The 22,287-nt window shown below is 38.9% G+C and overlaps 1 protein-coding gene across 7 annotated transcripts in view; it reads right to left on the bottom strand.

Annotated features, from left to right (window-relative positions):
- Nucleotides 1–22,287, bottom strand: part of TOX2 (TOX high mobility group box family member 2) — a 305,414-nt gene that overhangs the window by 106,271 nt on the left and 176,856 nt on the right. For 5 of the 7 annotated variants that reach the window (XM_051979107.1, XM_051979110.1, XM_051979113.1 and 2 more), the window contains one exon: nucleotides 1,042–1,287. In XM_051979107.1, the coding sequence (XP_051835067.1) occupies nucleotides 1,042–1,287 (246 nt within the window). Of the gene's footprint in view, nucleotides 1–1,041; nucleotides 1,288–4,636; nucleotides 4,709–22,287 lie in introns of all 7 variants that reach the window. The other 2 variants (XM_051979108.1, XM_051979111.1) reach the window with 1 other exon arrangement.

Genomic DNA, 22,287 nt, shown 5'->3' with positions numbered 1-22,287 from the left:
TCCTGACTCTAGCTCTGGCATTTTATCCGCTGCTCCACCTAGCTGCCCTAATTGCTTATTGGAAACCACTATCTGGATTTCCTGTGGGTGATTCAAACTTGTGATATCTAAAACAGTCCATTACCTTTCTCCTTAAACTCATCTACTCTTCTAATTTCTCTATTGCCATGAAGAGTCATGCTACCATCCTTCTAATCATGCACTTGTGCAACTTCAGAATCATTCTCTTTTCTCTCCCTTGGCTCACATAACCAATTGTTTACCAAGTTTTGTCATTTCTTCCTCCAGAACATCTCTTCCACTTATCCCCTTTTCTCTACTTGGCCACCTCCTAGTTTAATATCTCACTTCTTCTCACCTGAACAGCTGCAATAGCCTCCTCATGAGACTCCCAGCCTTCAAGTGGCTTTCCCCTTTCCCCTCCAATCTACCCCCGAACAGTTGCCAAAATAATCTTCCTAAAGAACAGACTTGACCAGTTCATCCCCTGCTCTATAATTTCCAGTGACTCCCTATTGCCTCTAAGATGAAATACCATCTACTCAGCTTGATAATTAAAGTTGCTAGTTCCAATTTTTGTTTCCATGCTTATTTTGCAGTAATCCTTCTATAATTTTTGGCCAGAATAACCAATGTGCTGTTCCTTAAACTTGGCCCTTCATCTTCCATCTCATAGGAGTCCCATGCATGGAATGTTCTCACGCCTATTCACCTCTTAGAATCCTTAGCTTCCTTCTGAGCTCAGCTCAGTTGTCATCTCCAACAGGAAGCTTTCCCTAATCCCCCTTGATATAGTCAGTCTTTCCCTCCTCAAATGATCTCTTATTTCCTTATTTGTTCATATCATCTAGGATCATGAGCTCTGTAATTTTTTTATTGCCCAGTGCCTAGTCAAGCTAAAGAAACGATCATTGAATCAAACATTTATTTAATTCATCTCACTTCATGACCAATAGTAATGAGAACAACAGCAAAAGAACAATTATGTTCAATGAAATATCTCAATTCAGACTGGTGGAGGTAAGAGAAAAGGCTACTTACTGTGGGTAGTTGACTTGAAAGGAGGTGCCCATCTTGAGTCAACATGTTAGACACCATGATGGCAGGCAGGTCCATGTTTTGATAAGAATATGTTGGTATCAGGCTGTTTGGAGGGAGGCTGTGGCAGAGTGAATGATAACCGGTCTCGTGGTCCACCAGGTGAAGAAGGGAGGGGTCTGGGAGATTAGGAGGAGTTATAGGAGGGATTTCATAGTCTTCATTATTCTCACTTTGACCATTATAAGTCTAAAATATCAAAAGGATATTTTCTTAATGTATCACTTCTTTGCCACCACAGAATCATAAAACAGCATGTACAATAGAGACCCTTTGTCAGACCCTTCAAAAATGAATCCCATAAGGCAATTTCTATAATACTATAATAATTATATAATAAATAACATAATGGCCATTTCCAAGGGTTGCCAATGTGATTGGGCCAAACTTTTTCCTCCAAAAGTTTTTCTAGTAATCTAAGGAGCCTAAGTTTACTTTGCTAACCAGGACATCATACAGTAAGACGAGAGAGCTAGAGGAAGATAGATAGAGTCCTTACTTACCACAGTTCTATCTCCATTCCCAGTCCCAACCCAGCCCCAGTCCTGTCTCATTATCCCTCTCAGCCTTATTTTTCTGCTTGGTTGTTACTCAAAGTCAAAATGTACTACATAAATCTTAGTGTAAATAAATTCAGCTCCCTAGAGAGCCCTAAGGCTAGAGTTTTCTCCCAGGTATCTCAATATCTATATTGCTTAAAATTCAAGCATCTTGCTGAAGTCCAGCAAGTATAGACCAACCTGTTTGGTACCCAATTCAATGTCTGCTTAAAAAATTGGTGGCTAAGATATTCATTAGGGACTATGAGAAATAGCTTTGTGGAGTGGAGTACTATTTAGATGTAGTGCCTGATTTAAATCCAGAAAGAAATACAGATATATACCCCCAAAAATAGCCAAGTGTCACAGCCTTGATATACTTTTTACTCCTTTTTTTTCTCCTCAGAATGAATTAGAGTTGCTGACCCATCTTCTAAACCTTAATATTCTTTTGATGTATTAAAAAAAACTTTCAATGAATTTAACCTACACAAAAATAATAGCACGTATATTAGATTAAATAGCATTTATGAAGTATCAACTATGTGCTATGAACTACTAGCAAATATTATTTCATTTTATTATTTCATGACAATAATCCTGAAATAAGTACTATTGTTATCTTTATTTTACAGTTTAGGAAATTGAGACAGAAATTAAATGATTTGTCCAAAGTCATATGCAGCTAGTAAGTGTTTGAGGTCAGGTCTTCCTAACTTCAGACCCAGCACTTTATCTACTGACTCACCTAGATGCTTATAAAGATTAAGCTTTGCAAAGCCCCTTGTATGTATTATCTCATTTGATATCTGCATATGTAGATTTTGAATACTCAACTATACTATAGAACTAGCAATAGTAATCTCCCTATCTCTGTGGGAGAAGTTTTATTGTTCACTGTTGAACAAAACAGTCTTATATGATGATGAGTATCTGATGGATGAATTTTGTAAGTTTTAGAGGGGAGGTGATGGGTGGGATGGAAAGATTTGAATTGGGGAGTTAGGAGCCTAGGGAGTTAGGTCACACTTGCAGAGGCTCTTTCCTGGGCCTTTGCAAAGTGAGGAGGTTAGCCACAATGACCTCTAAGGTCTCTTCCCTCTCTGATAGTCTAAGATTTTATGAGGTCTTGGAGAGGGAAATGGAGAGTAAGACCTCCTGCCTCAGGATTATCCCATAGAGCCAGTTCCCTTCTCTGGAAACAGAACAGCTGTGGGAGTTAACACAGGCAGCCTTTGTCCCTTCGGGAAACAAGAGCTTCTTATTTTTGAATGTTAAAAGTTTTGTTGTCAGAAGTTCTGCTTTATCTGCATGGCTCATGTAGATTTTAATGAACGTTTTCAAAAATCACCTGAAATCACGGCTGGATTTAGATGTCGTGCATGTCTTAGAGCCAGAAAGAAATACAATTGTATGCAAAAAAAAAAAAATGGCCATGTATGACAGTCTTGATTAATCTAGCTTCCTCAGATCCAGTGAGAGCATTATCCTTTCTTTACTTTGCATCTAAAAGAATCAGTCTATTTAACATGGATTCTGAAGTCACTCTACAATTGCCTAGATTTCCAAAATATATTTTAATACCTCCCTCCCCATTCTGTCCCCTTTGGATCCCAGGTGTGTTTGTGTGCAGAGTGTAAGTTCCTTGAAGGTAGGACTGATCAATCTTTGGTTTTGTATCCCAGCAGCTGGCAGGACATAGTGGATGCTTAATAAATGCCTGCTGGATCCCACTGGTGTGGGAGTGCTATTGGAGAGAGCAAGATTTGCCAGTTCCTGGGAGGCTTATTTCCAACTGGGGTCTGTGTGTATGGGGAGGATAGGAATGTCTCGTGGTCTCAAGTTCCCTGATTTCACTCAAACAGGACAACCGCAGCTCAGATCTCACTTTCAACCAGCAGAAGTTACGTGTTTTGAGAAAAGAATTGGTTTCATTTCTTGTGTTTGTATCCCAAAATCGAGGCTCTGTGAGGGCAGCAAGTATTTGATTTTTGTCTTTTGTATCCCTAATACTCAGAATGGTTTCTGGCACACAGTAGATGCTTAATAAATGCCTGTTCCATTGAACTGAACATCAAGAGTGTAGTGTGTACATTCCAATAACCTATCACTTTTCCCTGGCTCAGGGATTATTTCCTGAGGCTCAAGCCTTTTCCTTATTTTTTTAATTTAACTGTAAACAGGGCAGAGGGCTAAATGAATGCCCACCAGACCTTCCTCCGCTCTCTCCTTTCCTCCTCCAGGGGTCTGGTAACCACTTTTCATTTTGGAGATGGGGACTTAGATTCGGTTAAGAAGAGGTCTGTGGATCCTTTCCCAGATATTTAAGAGGATTTCAGAACGTGGCATGGAGATGGATTTGAATAAATCAGCCTCCTGAGCTCATTCCTCCAAGTGGTTTATTTTTATATCAGGTCTACAAGCAAGTGGCTTTGCACTGCTTAATGAAATTATGTAAAACCTCATTAGTTTCCTGAAGCTCTCGTGGAGGAGGGCAGGGTCCTGTAGAGGTATTCCTATATTTCTTTCCCTGGCCTGGTCCTGTTTCCTCTGCTATTGAACCAGACGGCCCCTGAGGGCCCTAGCGGCTCTGATGTTTTACAAGTCTCTGACTGTTCTTATGGGATGTTTCATTTTCCATATGAAAAAAGTGGGTCACTGATCACAATCCCTGAATATTTCTCTTAGGAGCACAGTGCTCAGCAGGCATGGGGAAAGTTACACCTCTTAAATTACAATGCCTTTGAAATCATCTTAAGTATTCTACAGTTATGTCAGAATTAGGATCACAGCAACACACAATCAGAATCAGATTAGACAATATCCAATCAACATAATTGGTCTCGACAGTTGGAAGCACTGCCCATTTTCTTCGGGCTGGCTCCCAATGCTGTGCTTTGCCAACAAGTAATACTTGAATGATGCCGCAGGAAGGTTTGCTGAGGGAGTAGAGGGCAGAGTTGGGGAGGGGGGAGAAAGAAGAAGGATGCTTAGCTCACCAGATTCAGGGGCAGCTGCCACGGTTGGCCAGGGTCAAAGGCCAGCAATTCAGTTCCATGTGCATACTTTCCCTGAATCGTCACAATAAAACTTTGTAAGAAAACATATGATTATGGACATTTAGCTTTAGTGGGGCACTTTACAATCGCAAAGTGCTTTCTAAAAATTTTTTATTAACAATTTACAGCTTCTTCCAGGAATTGCCTGGTCTTCACAGCTGTGTGAAAACCAGAGAGGCCCAATTGAGCAGGGCTTGGAGATTGTACCCAAGTGCCCAATCTAACTAATTCAGAACCTCACATATTCTTTTTAGCATTTTGGGAGAGAGAAAATACAATTAGCTCTACAGGCAGTCAGGTAAACAAACAAGAAAAACTGGGACTGGGGCGTAGTCCTGGCTCTAGCCCTGGCTTAGACAAATCATTTCTGTCTGACTTAGTTTCCTTCTCTGTGTGACTTGGAAGAGATGTTCTCTACAGCCCCTTCTAGTCTGACATCCTAAGAGTCTAATATTCCAATAAATTTACAACTGGCTAGGTAGCCAATTGGGATAAATTCTCCCACAAATCTACTTTTCCTTGACTCATCTTGACAATCTGTCTTCCATTCACTGGTTAATCACATAAATCAAATGTGGCCATACAGAAATGTACTTGTGTACCCAGGGCTCTGTCACATACTGCTGGGGGTGGGGGAGGGATGGAGAAGCCCAGCAGGGGTCCATCTCTCTGATCTGAATAACATAGCAAGGAACCAATCAGGAGCCAGAGTCAAGTCCCCAGGTTAGAGTTATAAAGAAGGATAACAAGATCTGGAGAGATACCTGCCCAGCAAATGAGAATTGAGGCCCCAAACAACAAAGAATACTGTTTAATCCCTCTGCCACATGACAGCTTGTCATGGATTCGAAGGGACTAATTGTGTCTTCGCTTCTCCAGGCTAAACATTCTAGGCTTCTTCAATGATCTTTGTATGACATGGTTTCAGATACCTTCTTTAATTCCAGGGAGGATAAGTAGCTTATTTAAACATTATAAAGCTAGTTATCTGTAGAGATGGAACTAGGATTTTACATTGTCCCTCTCTCCTTCTCCCAAATGCTTTCTGTCTCTTTCTTTTTCTATTTGTCCTTCTTTCTTCCCTTCCTTCCTTCCTATTTTTTCCCTCCCTCTCTCTTTCTTCCCTCCCTCCCTCCTTCCTTCCCTCTCTCTTTTTTTCCTTCCTTCCTTTTCCCCCTTCTTTCCTTCCTTCTTTCTTTCCTTCCTTCCTTTCTACTTTCCTTCCTTCTTTTTCTCCCTCCTTCTCCTTTCATCTCTTACTCCCATTCTCTCTTCCATTCTCATTCCTTCTGTCTTTCCTTCCCTTTCTCTCCTTCCCTCTCTCCTTCTTTCTCCTCTTTCATATCCCATCTAGGCAGTTAGATATTATAGTAAACAGAATTCTCGCCTTGGAACCAGGAGGGCCTGAGTTCAAACCCCATCTCATACTCTTATTAAGTCATGTAATCTAGGTAAGTCACTTAACCTCCTTTTCTGAGCCTCAGCTTCCTCACTGGGAATGATAACACTACCAACCTCACAGGGTTGTTGGGGAGTTTAAATGAGATAATATATGTAAAGTGCTTTGTGAATCTGAAAGTATCCTAAGAGTCTAATATTCTAATAAATTTACAACTGGCTAGGTAGTCAATTGGGATTATTCTACACAAATCCACTTTTCCTTGAATCATCTTGACAATTTATCTTCCATTCCATAAATGTTAGTTGCTACTATTACTAATAACTTCCATTCCCATCTTTACATAGAATTTAGCATATATAATGTACACATGTGGCTATATTTTAATAATTCTAATAAAAACTGCATGTAAAAATAGGTTATTCAATGAAGGCTATGAATCCACAAGTTAATCTTTCTTTTAAACAAGGTTTTCTTTTCCTTGCTAACCAGGAGTGTACCTCTCCAAGTGTCCAGTGCAAACAAAATGGTGCTATTATTAGATGGGGACACTAAAGCAGGTTTAGTTTTGGGGTACCTTCACAACTTTGCACAGATGGAATTATGTCCTATAAACACGAAACAATTCCCAGGCCAAAGATCACAATAATCCTCCTATACATAATCATATGGGGCAGAGATGCATGAAATGATCCAGAAATTTCAAGAAGAGCCATGTCAATAAAATACATGCCCATAAAATGCTGGTAAATGTTTAACAATTGGGTCTCTGAAAAAAAGGTAGGCACAACAAACATTTAAGTTTAATCTGAATTATTGATATTTTCCATTACTTACTTAAATCTAGATAATTAACAAAATAGTAAACAAGCCCTGATTTGTAGTATTTGTTGATTTCTGAGATGTAAATGCTCACAGTGAAAATTTTAAAAATCAGTTCTTCTGAGCCATTTTAGCTAATTCTAACATACACCTGGATGTGCCCTACCTGAGGCTTTAGATCTATCATAATCAACTTCTTCAGTGATGGGGAATAGACATAGTTCAGCAGCTTCTCTTTTAACCAATTTATTTTAATTAACTCCCTTCTCCATCTCCTGGGAAGGATATCATATCATTTGCTCTGTTTCAAGAAGTTCTCTAAAAGAGGATGAAGATCCCTTCCAGGTATAGAGATGTCCATCACAGCATCAGAAAATTTAAGCTGGAAAAGATTTAAAAGATCAACTAGCCCAATTCCCACTATTTTGTTTCAGGCCACACAGGAATAGAAACCAAGCTAGAATTCAAACCCATTAGCTGTGAATTAGCTGTCGAATCAATCAGCATTTATTAAGTATTTGTGATGTGCCAGACATTGTGCTGAGTGCAGTAAAGACAAAGAAAGGTGAATCTTGCCCGCAGGAAGCTGGCATTCTAATACATAACTGTTGTGGTTCGGTCATTCTAGGAATGGGGCCAACCAGGGAAAAGGCTTGAAATCTAAACAGAGAGTGTTAAATGAAAGGAACACCAAATCCACAGCTCTTTTCCCTATACCAGCTAGCCTTGAGCCTTAAATACAGACAGAAGATTGGGAGATGGAACACTCACACAGAACCACAGAATCCATGAGGACAGTTCAGAGATTTAATAGTGAGCATTAGGGGGTCTATTCAGAATTGTAAATGCAATCAAGACATTTCAATACAGTAAAGTTTCATCTGCTGGATTTTCCCCTTGGAGTCTGAAAGCTCCAGAGGATTGTGAGGTTCCCAGGGCAAAAGAAGGATAAAAGCCAACAAGATCCAAGTTTTATTCCAAGTTCCTTCCCTGTAACTTGAATACCATCCCCTCTCCATCCTGTGATCTCTTACTAAAATCCTATCTTTCAAACCTAGTTACAAAGTCATCCCCTCCCAAGAAGAAGATTTTCTTGATTCAACTAGCTAGAAGTGATCTCTTCCTTATCGGATCTCCTAAAACTCTCTATGTCTCATTGTTACGGGTTATATTTATTTATGAACACATCGACATTTTTATAAGACTGTATGTTCCATGAGGGCAAAACCAAAGCTTAATTTATATCTGCATCTCCCTAGTGTCCAGCATGAAGCTTTATATAACGCAGAGACCCAGTGATCTCTGCCTAGTGATCCCCAAGTCACTGATACGACATTCAAGGTTCACTCTTGTCCCTGCTGTGGCTCATCAGTTCCTAGTCTGCTTTGTCAATAGAAGGCTCCCTTAGTCAGTGACCTGGAACAATGGAGAATGCCCGATGCTGGTACCCTTTCAAATATGGTATCTGTGAGTTACCTAGTTTCTGCCAGATCCAAGAGTAAATTTGGGCTGCTCCACAGTGAATCACCTCTTTAGCCCTTACACTACAACATGAAAAAAAAAAGCAGGCACAAGACAAATGCCAACAAAAACCATGATTTCTGCTTTCTGGAACCTTATTTTTCAGGAAATTTTTATTCAGTTTAGCCAGGTGGTCACGACTATTGGAAGTAAACACTTGTCCTGTCAAACAGCACCGAATAGCAAGTGCTAAGATTGTATTTGGCAGATACTGTGGCAGGGAATTCAGATTGGGGAAATTAGCAGGAAATATACAGATCAATATCGATCTACACTTGGTTGACAGCTGTGGACGTGGCTGGCATAAAATGATGGCTGGGCAGCTGTAAGGCTACAGGTTGACCTTAGGTCTAAAGGAATGAAGTTGACAGGATGATCAAAAACAATCTCTTTATTTTACAGGTGAGAAAACTGAGACCCAGAAAGGTTAAACTTGACCATGATCACACAGGTAGGGTCAACAGCAGAGTTGGGATTCAAACTCAGGTCCATGAGCCCTTTCATCCTGAAGTCTGTTGCCTCCATCACTTGCCTTAAGTACCTCTTTGGCTGAATTTCCTGACAGCTGGTATTCATTAAAGCATTTGTAATGTGCCCAGGGCTGTGCTAGAGACTGAGTTGGGAGAGGTGAGGAGAGAAACTGATAAATCATTGATATTTTTTGTTTGCTTTGTCTTTCAGCAGGGAGTCTACTAGGGCAGAAGAACATTGACCCTTTGAGGACAAGAATAGCTCTGCCAGCCACACTTGCCCCTGTCCTCTGAATCTCCCTCTGTTCTTGGGGCTTTAATGTCCTTCCAGTACAAGTCAAACATCTTGCCAGGCTTTAAATCCATCATTTGACTTTAAGAACCAGGTGGATTTTGAGGAAGGATACCCCAGCAGGAACATTAAAGACTAGAACTTAGACTTTGGCTTTGGAAGGCTGCACAATACTACAGTGGGGAGATAAATCCCCCAAAATACAACAATCCCTTGCTCTGGGGTTGACAGATCTGAGTTCTCCCATCTATTCCTTACTAGATGGACTAGACTTCTAAGGTCACTTTTTAAGGTCACTTCTAAGGTCTAAGTATTTCATTTTTAAGGGAAAAAACTGAGATCTGGAGAGAGAAAGGGATTTGCTCAATTTCACACAGTCAGTTCTGCAGGGAGAACTAGAACTCAGATCTTCTGTGCATTATTTTTCAGTGTATCATAGAGAGAGGCAGGGCAAATGGAAGCAGGGTGGGAGAGAGGAATGGAAGGGGAAATAGGGAAAGTATGTACTACCAGAGCTGTAAATAAGAGCTTAGACATACAACCCAATCTTGTTTTGTATTGTTTTAAGAGCTTTAAGTATAAGAGTTTAAGCCCAGAGAGGAGACAACAGTTATTCAGAGTAACACAGTAAGTTGAAGAGAGAACATAGCCTAGGAACCTGAATCTTCTGACTCTCCATTGTTTTTTTTTTCATTTGCAAATCAAAACTTCAATACTGGAAATTACCCAATGAACCAGAAGTCTTTTGAACAAATAAGCATATGTTGTATCAAAATATTGTAATAACATGATTATGAAAATTCATTTAAAGAGGCAATTAACCTACTTTACATACTAAAATATGCTGACACATACATGCTTCCTACTAATTCAATCAAATCCTGAATTTGTAGGACTCAGATTTCATCCTGCTCACAGGTAAACAGTTGGATCTAAAATCTCATGAATATCTAAAGTCAGAAGGTTTCTTAAAAAGGTCAGCTAATCTATGGCTTTGCTTTTAGAAAAGATGTGACATAGTACACGATATGGTACTTTTTTGAAAGTGCTCCATAAAGAAACTCCAAGGACTAAGAATCCCATCTAAAATTCCTTCCTTATGTCTCACCCATATCCTTCCTTTTGGGGTCCCAAAAGGGCCTACCAGAAATTATCAGTCTCCTTTTTCACAGATGAGTGAGCTGAGACCCAGAGAGGGGAACATTATTGTCCTACTAGCTGTGGGACAAGAAGGTGGAGAGTGTTAAACTGGAGTCAGGAAGATCCAAATTTGAATCCTGCATCAGACACTTAATAGCTATGTGACCATAGGCAAATAATTTAATCTTCTCTCTAACTCAATTTCCTCATCCATAAAATGAGGATAATGAAAGCCCTTACTTCTCAAACATCAAAGGAGATATTATCTATAAAGTAGTTTGCAAATCTTAAAGAACTATGTAGATGTTAGTTATTATTATCAATAACATTTGCTAATAATAACAACGCCCAGATTAAAATTTAGGTCTCTGGAGTCCCAGGTCAAGTGCTTTTCCCACAACCTTTTGTTGCCTAATTTTCTTATATCTGATTCAGTGAACTCAAGAATTAAATAGATCAAATGAAAATGAATGCTATTTTCAGAGCCCCATGGACGCAAGTGCGAGATTCATAATATCGATTCAAACATATATGCATGTTAACTGTACTTTATAATTCAAAGAAGTTTCTATCCTTTTCCCAGAAAGATATGTTTAAAAATCTCTTAAGCTGATATGTAAATAACATTTTTTAAAATAAAAACTCTTAAATATGCACCTAATGTAACATCTTCCTAATGTGGCTGTGAATTGCCCTTAAGGCAAAGAGTGTTTACTTAGCAAGTAGTGTCATTTAAAGAAAACAAAAAAAGTTTACTATAATAATAAAAGCAGAAAATCTACAGGGGTGTACATATATCCATGTGGTGTGGGTCATCTTATTAGCCCATTCTTACATTTAGCAAAAAAGAGTATTGAACTTGGATCTCTGACACTTTCTAATTATGTGACCATGGGCTAGTCACTTAACTTCACTGATCTGATTATCAGGCTTCCTTCACTGTGATAACAATCCTTGTCATAGCTACTTCACTGGATTGTGAGGAGCAGATGAGTTATGAATATGGTATTTTGCAAACTCTAAAGCTATATATAAATGATAGACATTATCATTGTCATCTGCAGTTGTCTGTCATCATCATCATCCTCACCGCTACCCCCCCCACCATCCTCATCACCACTATTCCCCCCCATCACTATCATCACTACCATTATCACCTTCCCCACAATCATCATCACCACCCTACTACCATCATCATCTTTATCATCATCACCACCTGGGTTCAAATGTTGGCTCTGCTATATACTATTTGGGTGACTGGGGCAAGTCCTCAACCTTTCTGCCCCTCTGTTCCTTGTCTATAAAATGAGATTAGAAGAACACAAGTTCCATGAGGGCAGGGATAGTCTCACTTTTGCATTTGTATCTCTAATGCTTCCTATGTTGCATAAAGCTGATTTATTGAATGACCGATCTGACTGGAGCCTCAGAACAATTATAATCCTTTACAGAGACATAGTACTCTTCAAAGTGCTGAAGATCTCAATGCATTATCTCATCTTTCTGTGATGCAGGAAGGGCAGGAATGACCATTTCCATTTTTCAGATGAGGAAATCAAGATTAAGAAAAGTTGAAGGAATTCCCCAGATTACAAACTAAAAAGTAATCAAGGATGTGTGGTGTAGGACTGGAACTCAAATTCCCTAATGCTGAATCCAGGGCTCTTCCACTGTAGCAAACTATTTCTGCAAAAGAAATCAGGCATTGCCCTTTCAGCTGCCTTTCTGCTTCCATTCTCTCCTTTAAAAAATTGGACAGTATCTTATCCTAAACTGAAATTCTGTCAAATAAAGTATAGAGTCAAAAAACTATAACTTCTTATGTATAGAGTGATTTTATGAATTCAGGGAGGACTGAAATACAATTTTGTCCGACTTGTCTGTGTTCATAATGACCAAGTGAAATTAATCACAGTGGAGAATCCCCCCCGTGTCAGTTATTCGAGAGATTTCTAATAGAATCTTTCTGATTCATGTCTTGCAGTATATCAGAACTGTAGTGCTCTAGCCCTTCTCAAAATCTACACAATCATGCCTTCTGGTTGGCCTGTCATTTTCCTAGAATAAAAATGTCTCTTTAAAAAAAGGCATACACATAAACCAAAAGGAGAAAATAAAAATAGAGTTACTTACTGCAGCATTGAACCTGCATTGGGAGATGATTTAATCTCACACTCAAAGCTTGGAATAAGGCAAAGGGGGTGAGCTGGAGAAGCCGTTTCAATTCCTGCAACACACCCAATTTGGCGCCTACTGTCTTTTTTCTTTTCTCTGCTCTATAAGTTACTGGTTTTGTGGACCCTGGAATTGCTATCCTATGGACTAGAGAACAGCTCTATAATGGGAGACCGTCAAATTATACATTAGTTTTGTTTATTAAAAATGTATCCAGGAAAGACCACATTAGTCCCCAAGGACTTTTGTTCAGGAAATTTTCCGGTTCACAAAAAGGTTACAGTAGCTATCAGGCAGACATACTTGCCCTAGGCAAGATGCACCCCGCCAATGGAGAGAAAGGATTAGCAAGGCAACTTTTATCCCCATGGGGAGTGAAAGAGACTGATAGCCTTCAAATGACAAAACCGATGATGAGTTTTGGAATAAGGGAAGAAATGGCAATCTCTTGTAGGTTTGAAACCATTCACTCATTCATTCAAAAAACGTTCCCTAGTCCCTAGTATGCAGAACATCATGGGAAATCTAAAGATGAGATTCCTTCAGAGATGAAGTACCATCTACCAAAGATGAAGTGCCTTCAGAGAACTTAAGGTCTAATAGCAAATGAGGCATATATTAGTAATATGTTCTACATGATTGAACATCTATAACCTATACCAAATTGTTTACTGTCTCAGGGAGACAAGGAAAAGGAGGGAAGAAGAAAATCTGAAACTCAAAATTTTTAAAAGTGAATTTTGAAAATTGTCTCTATGTATAATTGGAGAAAAATAAAAAATTATTAAAAGTAAGGCATATAATAGGTAATTGCAGTGCAAAGAGTAACTTGATGAGCACATACAAGAGGTACAAAGTACTATTTATTTTCTTGTGGGATATTAATGAAGCAGCTGTTGTTTACAGAACACTATGTTGGGAAACAAATGAGTGTTTTCTAAGACTTTACTGTGTCTTCATGAAGCTTACAATTAGTAATAGGAGAGTTCAAAGAAGCACTCAAGATCAGACTTTAGGCAATAAAGAAATTTTTGTTTTGTATTTTGTTTTATTATGATGTCACCATTTAAACAGCAGCAGCAGCAGCAGCAGCAATACCCAGCCATGGAATCTTAAAGATGGATAGGACTTTTGAAGCCTGTAGTTCAATTCTATACCCAGGCCATAATTCTTAGGATCATATGACTTAGAGCTGGAAAGGAACTCTAAAGTCTTCAAGTCCATCTTCAACAGAGCTTAAAATGGGCTGCTCACATTTGCAAAGAGAGTAAATGGCAATTAAAATTTGAGGTCATCTTATTCCAAATGTGTGATTCCAATGTGATTCCAAATTCAGTATACTATTCACAATATACTATTCACTATTACCCACAAAGTCCCTGAAAAATATATCCTTAACTTCTGCTTGCATATCCATTTAATTGTTGGACAGCTATATATTGATTTGAAACCTTCCCACCCTGTCACTTGCTCCAATTGGCTCAAGACATTTTTCTGAAACCCCAGGGGATTACTCTGCTTCCTTTAGAATCTTAGAGTCAGGAATTTCTCTGCTCTATAACTAGCAAAGACCTTACTATGTGCACTGCATGATCAATAGGAAGTTCATTAATAATATTCCTAAAGCATAGATCTGACCATGTCAATCTCCTCAAGAAAGTATGATGGGGCTGGCTAGATGGTATAATGAATAGAGCACCAGCTCTGGAGTCAGGAGGATCTGAGTTAAAATTCGGCCTCAGACACTTAGTAGTTGTGTGACCCTGACAAGTCAATCCCTATTGCCTAAACAACAACAATAACAAAAAGCAGCTCTGATGGCTCCCTATTACTTGAAGAGAAAAATATAAAGCATATCTGCATTTAGAGAGCTTTTCACAGTATAATTCTAGTCCACTTTCCAGGTATATGATTTCCTTTTGTTCTCTTTATGGTTTAGCCAAAGTGGATTATTTGCTGTCTTCCACACAACATTCTATATTCTGGCTCATTTCTGGCTCTTAGAATCCTAAACTTTCATCGAGATACCTTTCAAGTACTACCTTTCCCATAGAGACTTTCTGATCTACCTTCTGCGCAAGGGGCTCTACCCTGAAATTATTCTGTGCTCATTTTGTTTTTTGCATTTTTGCCTCATTAGAGTATAAGTTCTCTGAGGGCAAACTTCATTTTTTTTTCCTTTTCCCCAGTGCTTCCCACATAGTAAGTACTTAATAAATGCTTGTTGATCAACTAAGAGGGTACCTGTGACACAAAATCCCTAGCTTCCTCCCAGAACTACAATGAGGGGAGACTTCAGTGATTTCAACCAATACTCAAACCTCCACTGGTAGGGAACCCAACTACTAGCAACCAACAGGATCCATTCCACTTTATGTCAGCTCTAATTATTAGAAAGATTGCCTTTACAAAGAAAGGAGATCTGTCTCTCTATACCTTCCATTCATTCTTCTAGTTCTGCCCTCTGGAGCCAAGCAGAACTTCAATCCCTCATCTACCTAATGGTCTTTCAAATGCTTGAGAGCAACTGTTTGCTAGCATTGTACTTCCTTGGCCACAATAAAGCCCCTGCTTTCAGCTTTCTGACCACAAAATATAGATAATTAGCAAGATATTAACAAGGTAGATTTTAATGCAAGCAGGTCCTTTTGACATGACTTATCACTGAGACATGATATGCTTAAGATTAGATCAACTATGACAATGAAATAAATCCTTATCCAGGAAGAACAAAATAACTAAAAAAAGAGCAATGAAATAGCATTGCATAATAAGATTTGTTTATGTGAAGAAAATCCACATGCCAGAGAGGAAAAGCCCAGCAGAGAGTGTCTGGGTGAGAATCAGTGGGAGGTGAGGGGGGAAGCAACATAGTGATAGAAATATATTGTAAATTATTGGGGCCAAACTCAAATAGATATTGGAGACATTAAACCACATAAAGACTCCTGTAAACCTCATATTGACTTAGAAAACCATGTTCATATATATTATAATTAGTACATTGACACATTAAAATCAGATAGGAAGTACATTTTAATCTCATTCAGGCTACACTGGAAAGAGTCATGGACTGCATGTAGCCACTGGTCACATTTGACATCTCTGCTATAGACTCCTTCTCTAGAAAGAAGAAACTGATAAAAATTTGGGAAGTAGATCACAAAACTATCACAGAGACATGAAATCATACTGATGGGGAACTTCCACTTTCCAAATAGTTGTTAAAACTCTCTCTCTCCCAAAAGCAAGCAGCTAATAAATTCCCAATTTGATTAAAAGTTAATTTAATTTTTCAGAAAGTAGGGATAGAGAAAAGAGGAATTCTATACCTGTGCTAAGTGCTAGAGATACAAGATGTAAAAGACAGTTCCTGATCACAAGGAGCTCACAGTCTAATGAGGGAGACAAGATGAAAATTATGTACAAACAAGATATATATGGGGTAAATTTGTGCTAATATCAGAGGGATATTAAAAATCATTAAAAATCAAGGAGAGCAGCTAGGAGGCACAGTGGATAGAGCACCAGTCCTGGAGTTAGGAGGATTGGAGTTCAAATTCAATCTCAGACAGTTACTAGCTGTGTGATCTTGGGGAAAGTCACTTAATCCTGACTGTCTCCCAAAAAAGGAGGAGAGGAATCAGAGGAATAAGAAGAGAGCATGGCTATTCATATCCCAAGAAGAAAATTCAAGTAGGAAACCTCCAGGAATTTCAGAGTGCTCTCATCAAGAAAAATCAACTGGGAGTTTAAATCATTCATGTAAGTCAGTTAATGGGTAAGAAAAGATGTTAGATGAGTTCATTTGCCAAATTCCTCTTCGTCTTTCCAGCCATGGTGTCACAAGGAATGTTAGAAGAAACCTCAGAAAACATATAGTCTGACCCCTCACTTTCTGGAAGAAAGAATGGAAGCCCTGAGAGAGGAGCTGTAATGCTCATTACAGAAGGATGTTGACCAGTTCTTATATGGCAGCTGGTGGGCCTGAAGGCAGGAAAATCTAAATTCAAATCCAACTTCAGATACTTAATAGTGGAATAACTCTGGCAAGTCATTTAATCTCTGATTATCTCAGTTTCCTCAGTTGTAAAATGGGTATAGTAATAGCACCAAACCAGCAGAGACATAATCAAGATCAAATGAGAAAATGTTTGTAAAAAGCACTTAGTGCCCGATACTGAGGAGGAGCTCTATAAATGTTTATTCCTTTCTCCTTATCTCCCTGATAGTTTCTTTCCCTTTATTCATCTCTATATTCAATGCCAACATTTCAAGGACTGCTCTGTTCCTTGCCTTCACTGGACTTTAGTCTGAATACCATCACTCAGCTCCATTGGGAAAACACATTTATATTTCAGCAGGCTCCAGGGACATATCCGGCCCACAGTGGGCAGCAAGAGCATCAAAGAACACAGAGAGATTTTGTGTAGGGAAGGGACAAAGTAGATGTTCCCGAAGAAGTAATTGGTTAACTCATCATCATAAGATCATAGCTCTGCAATTGGAAGGAACCTCATAGGCCAAATTCTCTTTTGCTTTAGGGAAGGTAGGTTGTCATAGTTACTGATAAAGATCATCAGAGCTGCCAAGGAACATGGACATAACTGAGCGCAACTGGCTTCCATGTAATAAAGGAGGAGATGGGCCGGCTTAAATCAACACAGTGAGTCCTTGGTAGAATTGAAACTTGAACCCTGGCCTCCTGACACCAAGTCTACGAGAAGAGGTATCCTTTCAAATTAAAATGCAGAAAAAAACCACAACTAAATATTCAATACTTCTCAAATAATGCAATTCATTTCAAATAATTCTTTCATTCAGTTTAAAAAGTGAGAGTCACTAATTTGGTTTTCATTTAGAATTTTAACATTATAGCTTCATTTGTAAAACAATTAAACAAAGCAAACAACCCTGGCCCACCTATCTAGCTATGTTTAAAAAAAGTTTCCTAACAATCAGAATTGTACAAAAGTGGAATAATCTGCCTTAGAAGCTAGTGACTTTCAAAACAAACACTTGTCAGGTATGATGTAAAGAATATTCTCATTCAAATCTAGATTAGACTAGATGGCCTCTGAGATAGGTGCCTTCTTCTTCTGAGAATCTGTGACTACACGTCCAAGGGCTCAAGAGTTTTATCTCCCCTTATGCATGATTATTCAGAGATATGTGAATATCCTTCCTAAATTCATTTGGAAACTTTGAGCAATCCACAATTATTGAAAGTGATATGATGTTATCTGCAAGCATAAAGCTATGGAGAGCAATTTGCAAAATGTATTATGTTGATTAATCTCACGACATACAGTCACAGAATCTGAGTTCCAATCACAAGCTCACCAATAATTTCTACCCATGTGAACTTGAGCTAGATATTTTATCTCTAATCTCCTTAGCTCTCCTCTTCCATAGAATGAGGGAGCTGGGCCAGATGATCTCTGAGGTCCCTTCTTTACAATCACCCTAAAATGTGGGTGCCATTATTGTCTTTATCTTATATAGGAGAAAGGGGCTCCCAGAGGTGAAGTGACTAGCCCAGAGTCACACAGCTAGTGTCTGAAACCAGATTTGAAAGCCCATTTCCAAAGACCTATCCATGGGGAGTTTGTTATCTGGGCTTTAAGCCTGCTAAGCTCCGAATAGGATCTGAGGAAGATACCTCCTGGCATATCTCCCCACTCAATATCTCTTCTTTCGCCATTGTCTGGTTCTTATTGGAGTACAGACCCTATGAATGATTACCCAGAGATGTGTGAACATCCCTCCTAAATGCATCTGGAAACTTTGTGCACAATCCACCAATTATAGCAAGTGATATAATGTTATCTGCAAGGACACGTATTTCTATCCCTCCCTCCTCCTTTCCTTTCCCCTTTCCCTCCATAGATTATTTGGGAAAGTACATAGTGAACAGATCAAAAAACCTCCCTAGTCTAGTGCTCAAAGAATTGGATCAGTGTTCCATTCACTAGTTCCTGTGAGTTCTCTCTGATCTGCAATGTGATGTCTTCCTTATTTGATTAGATTTGATGAGATGAGACTTCAGGACCTTTGTTTTTATAGTTGACATGTCCAAGAGGGCATCTAATCTAAACCCATTTTATAGACGAGGAAATGGAAATCCAAATAAAGAAAGTGAGGTGCAGTAAATAAGCTGGAATCTGAACCCAGATCCTCTGATACCAAAGCCAAGTCAGTCAACAAAAGCTGAATAAGCATTTATTATGTGCCAGGCACCAATGAGTACTAGGCATACAAAGCTCTTTTTTCCCTTTCTATTTTAAAAATAGCTTCTTATTGATAAAACATATGCATGGGTAATTTTTCAACACTGACCCTTGCAAAAACTTCTGTTTCAACTTTTCCCTTCCTTCCCCCCATTCCTTCCCCTAGATGGCAGGTAGACCAATACATGTTAAATATGTTACAGTATATATTAAATACAATATATGTATACCATTTACTTGCTACACAAGTTGTCTTGCTACATAAGAAAAATTGGATTTAGAAAGAAGGTAAAAATAACCTGGGAAAAAAAAACAAAAATCATACAAAACTCTTAAAGAGTTCACATTTTAATGGGAGAAATAATATGTAAATATCTAGGGATCAATAAGATGATAGATGGATAGACAGATATAGCTCTACATATATCTATATAGAGATAAATAAAGATAGAGAAAATAATAATAACAGCTAACAATTACATAGAGCTTACTTTATGCCAGATACTGTGCTAAGTACTTTACAATTATTACCTCATTTCACCCTAACAACAACCCTGGAAGATAAGTAGTATTTTATCCCCATTTTGCAGTTGAGGAAATCGAGTCAGACAGAAATTAAATGACAACTAGTAAATGTCTGTAGTTGAATTTGAACTTGAGTTTTCCTGGCTCCAGGGCCACCAGGCTATCCATAGATATAGAGTATTAGATAAAGGAATACAGATCTAGATAGATACATAGTTATAAAGATAAATGGACACAGCTATAGATTTATGTAGAGTTAGATATCAATATAGATGCTGAAGGAGATATACAGAGATTGGGAGATTTCTAGAGATAAGAGAGATCTAGATATTGATAGAAAGATATAAACAACAAAAGAGAAATGTGAGTATAGAAATAGAAATATATTTATAGAGAGATAGCTATATTGATAGCTATATAAACATATAGAGATACAGATATTGATAGTGATATCGATAGCAATGGAGAAATATAGATATATGCAATGAGATATTTATAAAGATATAGATATTGATAAATAGATAACAGAGCTATTGATATTAAGAGATATTGATAGCAATGTTGAGATATACATATAGAGATATATAGACAACAATAAAAATATAGACAGATATTGATAAAGATAGATATAAACAGATATAGATAGTAATAATGTTATATATTTATATATATATGTATATATGTACAGAGAAAGAAAGAGAGAGAGAAAGAGATGATAGATACATCTAGCAATAGAAATATGTAGAGAGATGGAGATATAAAACTACATAAAGATACAGAGAGAGATTATTGTTCCACAATCAGAAAGTGTCTTGAAAACCAGTTAGTCCTTCAGAGGCACTACATCCTGGTCTGTCCTTCTGTTTGTGGTAACTTCTCTGGCTATGCTGTATTTCCCAGGGCTACACAACTCAAAGCTGGAAGCAAGGATCCTCAAACCTAACCCTGTAGTTCTAGTGAAAAGGAAACTGGAGAAGAAGAGAAAAGAAATAGAGTCCTCCAGAGTCCTTGTCCCACCTTCAGGGCCTAGATTCATCCTCCCCTTTCACTTCTTACACTTCCCTCCCTCACACCTAAGATGGAAGGCTGTACCAAGCTCACCACCAAGGGGCGAGTCAGACCAATTAATTATAACCTTTCACTCAGAATAACCAGTGCTTTGGATGAATATAATACCTGTGCTCAGCTCAAAGCACTTGGTGAATTGCAGGCCAGGAATACACTAAGTGGTCCCCTGGGGGCCTGAAAAACACACCTCCAGTAAGTGAATCCTTGCCTCCTCTTCCCAATACATTTACAAACCTGACATCTGTACAATTTTTTGAGCCTCTATGAAGAAATTTGATGGGATGTGGGCTTCTCTCTGTTACTTTCTGAAAACCTCATGGTCTTTTGAGATGAGACACAGTAAGATTTGCTAGAGACACAGAAAAAAGTGGAGGGATGTGTTCATCCTTCTGGAATCTCCCACTTCCCAGCCTCACCCCCCAGGTTCAAACTCTGAACTGTGTAGTCTACCAGTGATCCCTTTGGTAGTCATCTGACCTGGTGATGGCTGAGATGTCATCTAGTCCAACTCAGTATTTTTTCCTCTATGAGAAAACAGGCCCAGAGAAGTTTCTATTAATTAAACAACAAGCATTTATTAAACACTGGCTGTGTGCCAGGGATTGGGTTTAGACTGGGTTCCTGCAAAAAGTGTCACCTGAAGGAAGCTAAAAGTTCTATGAAGCAGAGATGAGAAGGGGACATATTCCATGGGAGATAGCCTGTTCAAAAACATGGAGATGGGAAATGAATGTTGTGTATGTGAAATTTATTGTGCACCTTTTTATACACCACATTCAAATTGCACAACTTTACTCCTTTTATCTCATTTTATCCTCAAAATAGAGCTGTGAGGGAATATTATTATGCTCATTTCATAGGTAAGATACTTAGACTCAGAAAGTTAAATACGCCTTAGGTCCCACAGCTGGTGAGAGAGTCTCGATGAAAATCCAGATGTTTGGACTCTCGGCTCAGTGCTCATTCCCCATCTATTCTATCTCTCTGGGAATGCTTTCCTCAGCTTCACAATACCACCACGTATGTATGTGTGTACAAATGCATGCATGTTTGTATGTGTGCATGCATGTTTAGGTTTTGAAACAATCGGCCCAAATATACATTAAGATTTATCCTTAAAAAAAAAAGCTCTGTTCTCTGGTTTCCCTTTGCCTGGCTTTGACATGTCTGTTTAGCACGAGCAGCCCAGAGGATCTCGGAGAAAGCTGGTATAATGGAGCTGAATGAGCACCTCCCCCAGGGTGTCCAGCTGCTACCAAAGCAATTTCACAGCTCATCATCCATTATGAGATTAAAATAATTTTTTTCCTCCCATGAAGTATTAATAAATTGTGCAGGCAGCTAAGGGCTGGTCCCATTGACACAAGTGGTAGTGAGTCACACCCCTAGCTATTTTTCACTGGGCTTCAGTAGGGGTGGCTTTCCTCAGGCTGTAATTGAGTGACAAGATGTAAAACTCCAGACATTACTGTTGGTTATCTCCCCCTTGCAGAGCTTCATTGCAGGAGGGGGCCCTGAGCTCCTCGGGCAGCACACAGCCCAGGCAAAGGACAAGGATTGCAGAGGGGCAAGAGCATTGGATTTTGTACTCGGAAGAGCTGGGTTCGAGTTTAAGATGCTGTCACTTCTGCTTACACTGTGTTGCTGTTGTTTAGTCATGTCTGACTCTCCATGGCCCCATTTGGGGTTTTCCTGGCAAGGATCCTACTCCAGCTCATTTGACAGATGAGGACCCGAGGCAAGCAGGATTAAGTACCTTTCCCAGGGTCATAGAACTAGAAAGTGTCTGAGGCAGGATTTAAACTTGGGAAGTTCCCTCTTCCTTATCGCAGCCCCAGTACTCTATCCGCTGCACTCCTTACCTTCCCCAGAATCAGGAAGACCTGTGTTCAAATTCAGCTTCAGCTATTTAACAGCAGTGTGACTCTGGGCAAGTCAATTAAGCCTGT

Source organism: Antechinus flavipes, chromosome 2 (assembly GCF_016432865.1).
Source record: "Antechinus flavipes isolate AdamAnt ecotype Samford, QLD, Australia chromosome 2, AdamAnt_v2, whole genome shotgun sequence".
Lineage (NCBI taxonomy): Eukaryota > Metazoa > Chordata > Mammalia > Dasyuromorphia > Dasyuridae > Antechinus > Antechinus flavipes.
This window is presented reverse-complemented; position numbering and strand designations above follow the sequence as displayed.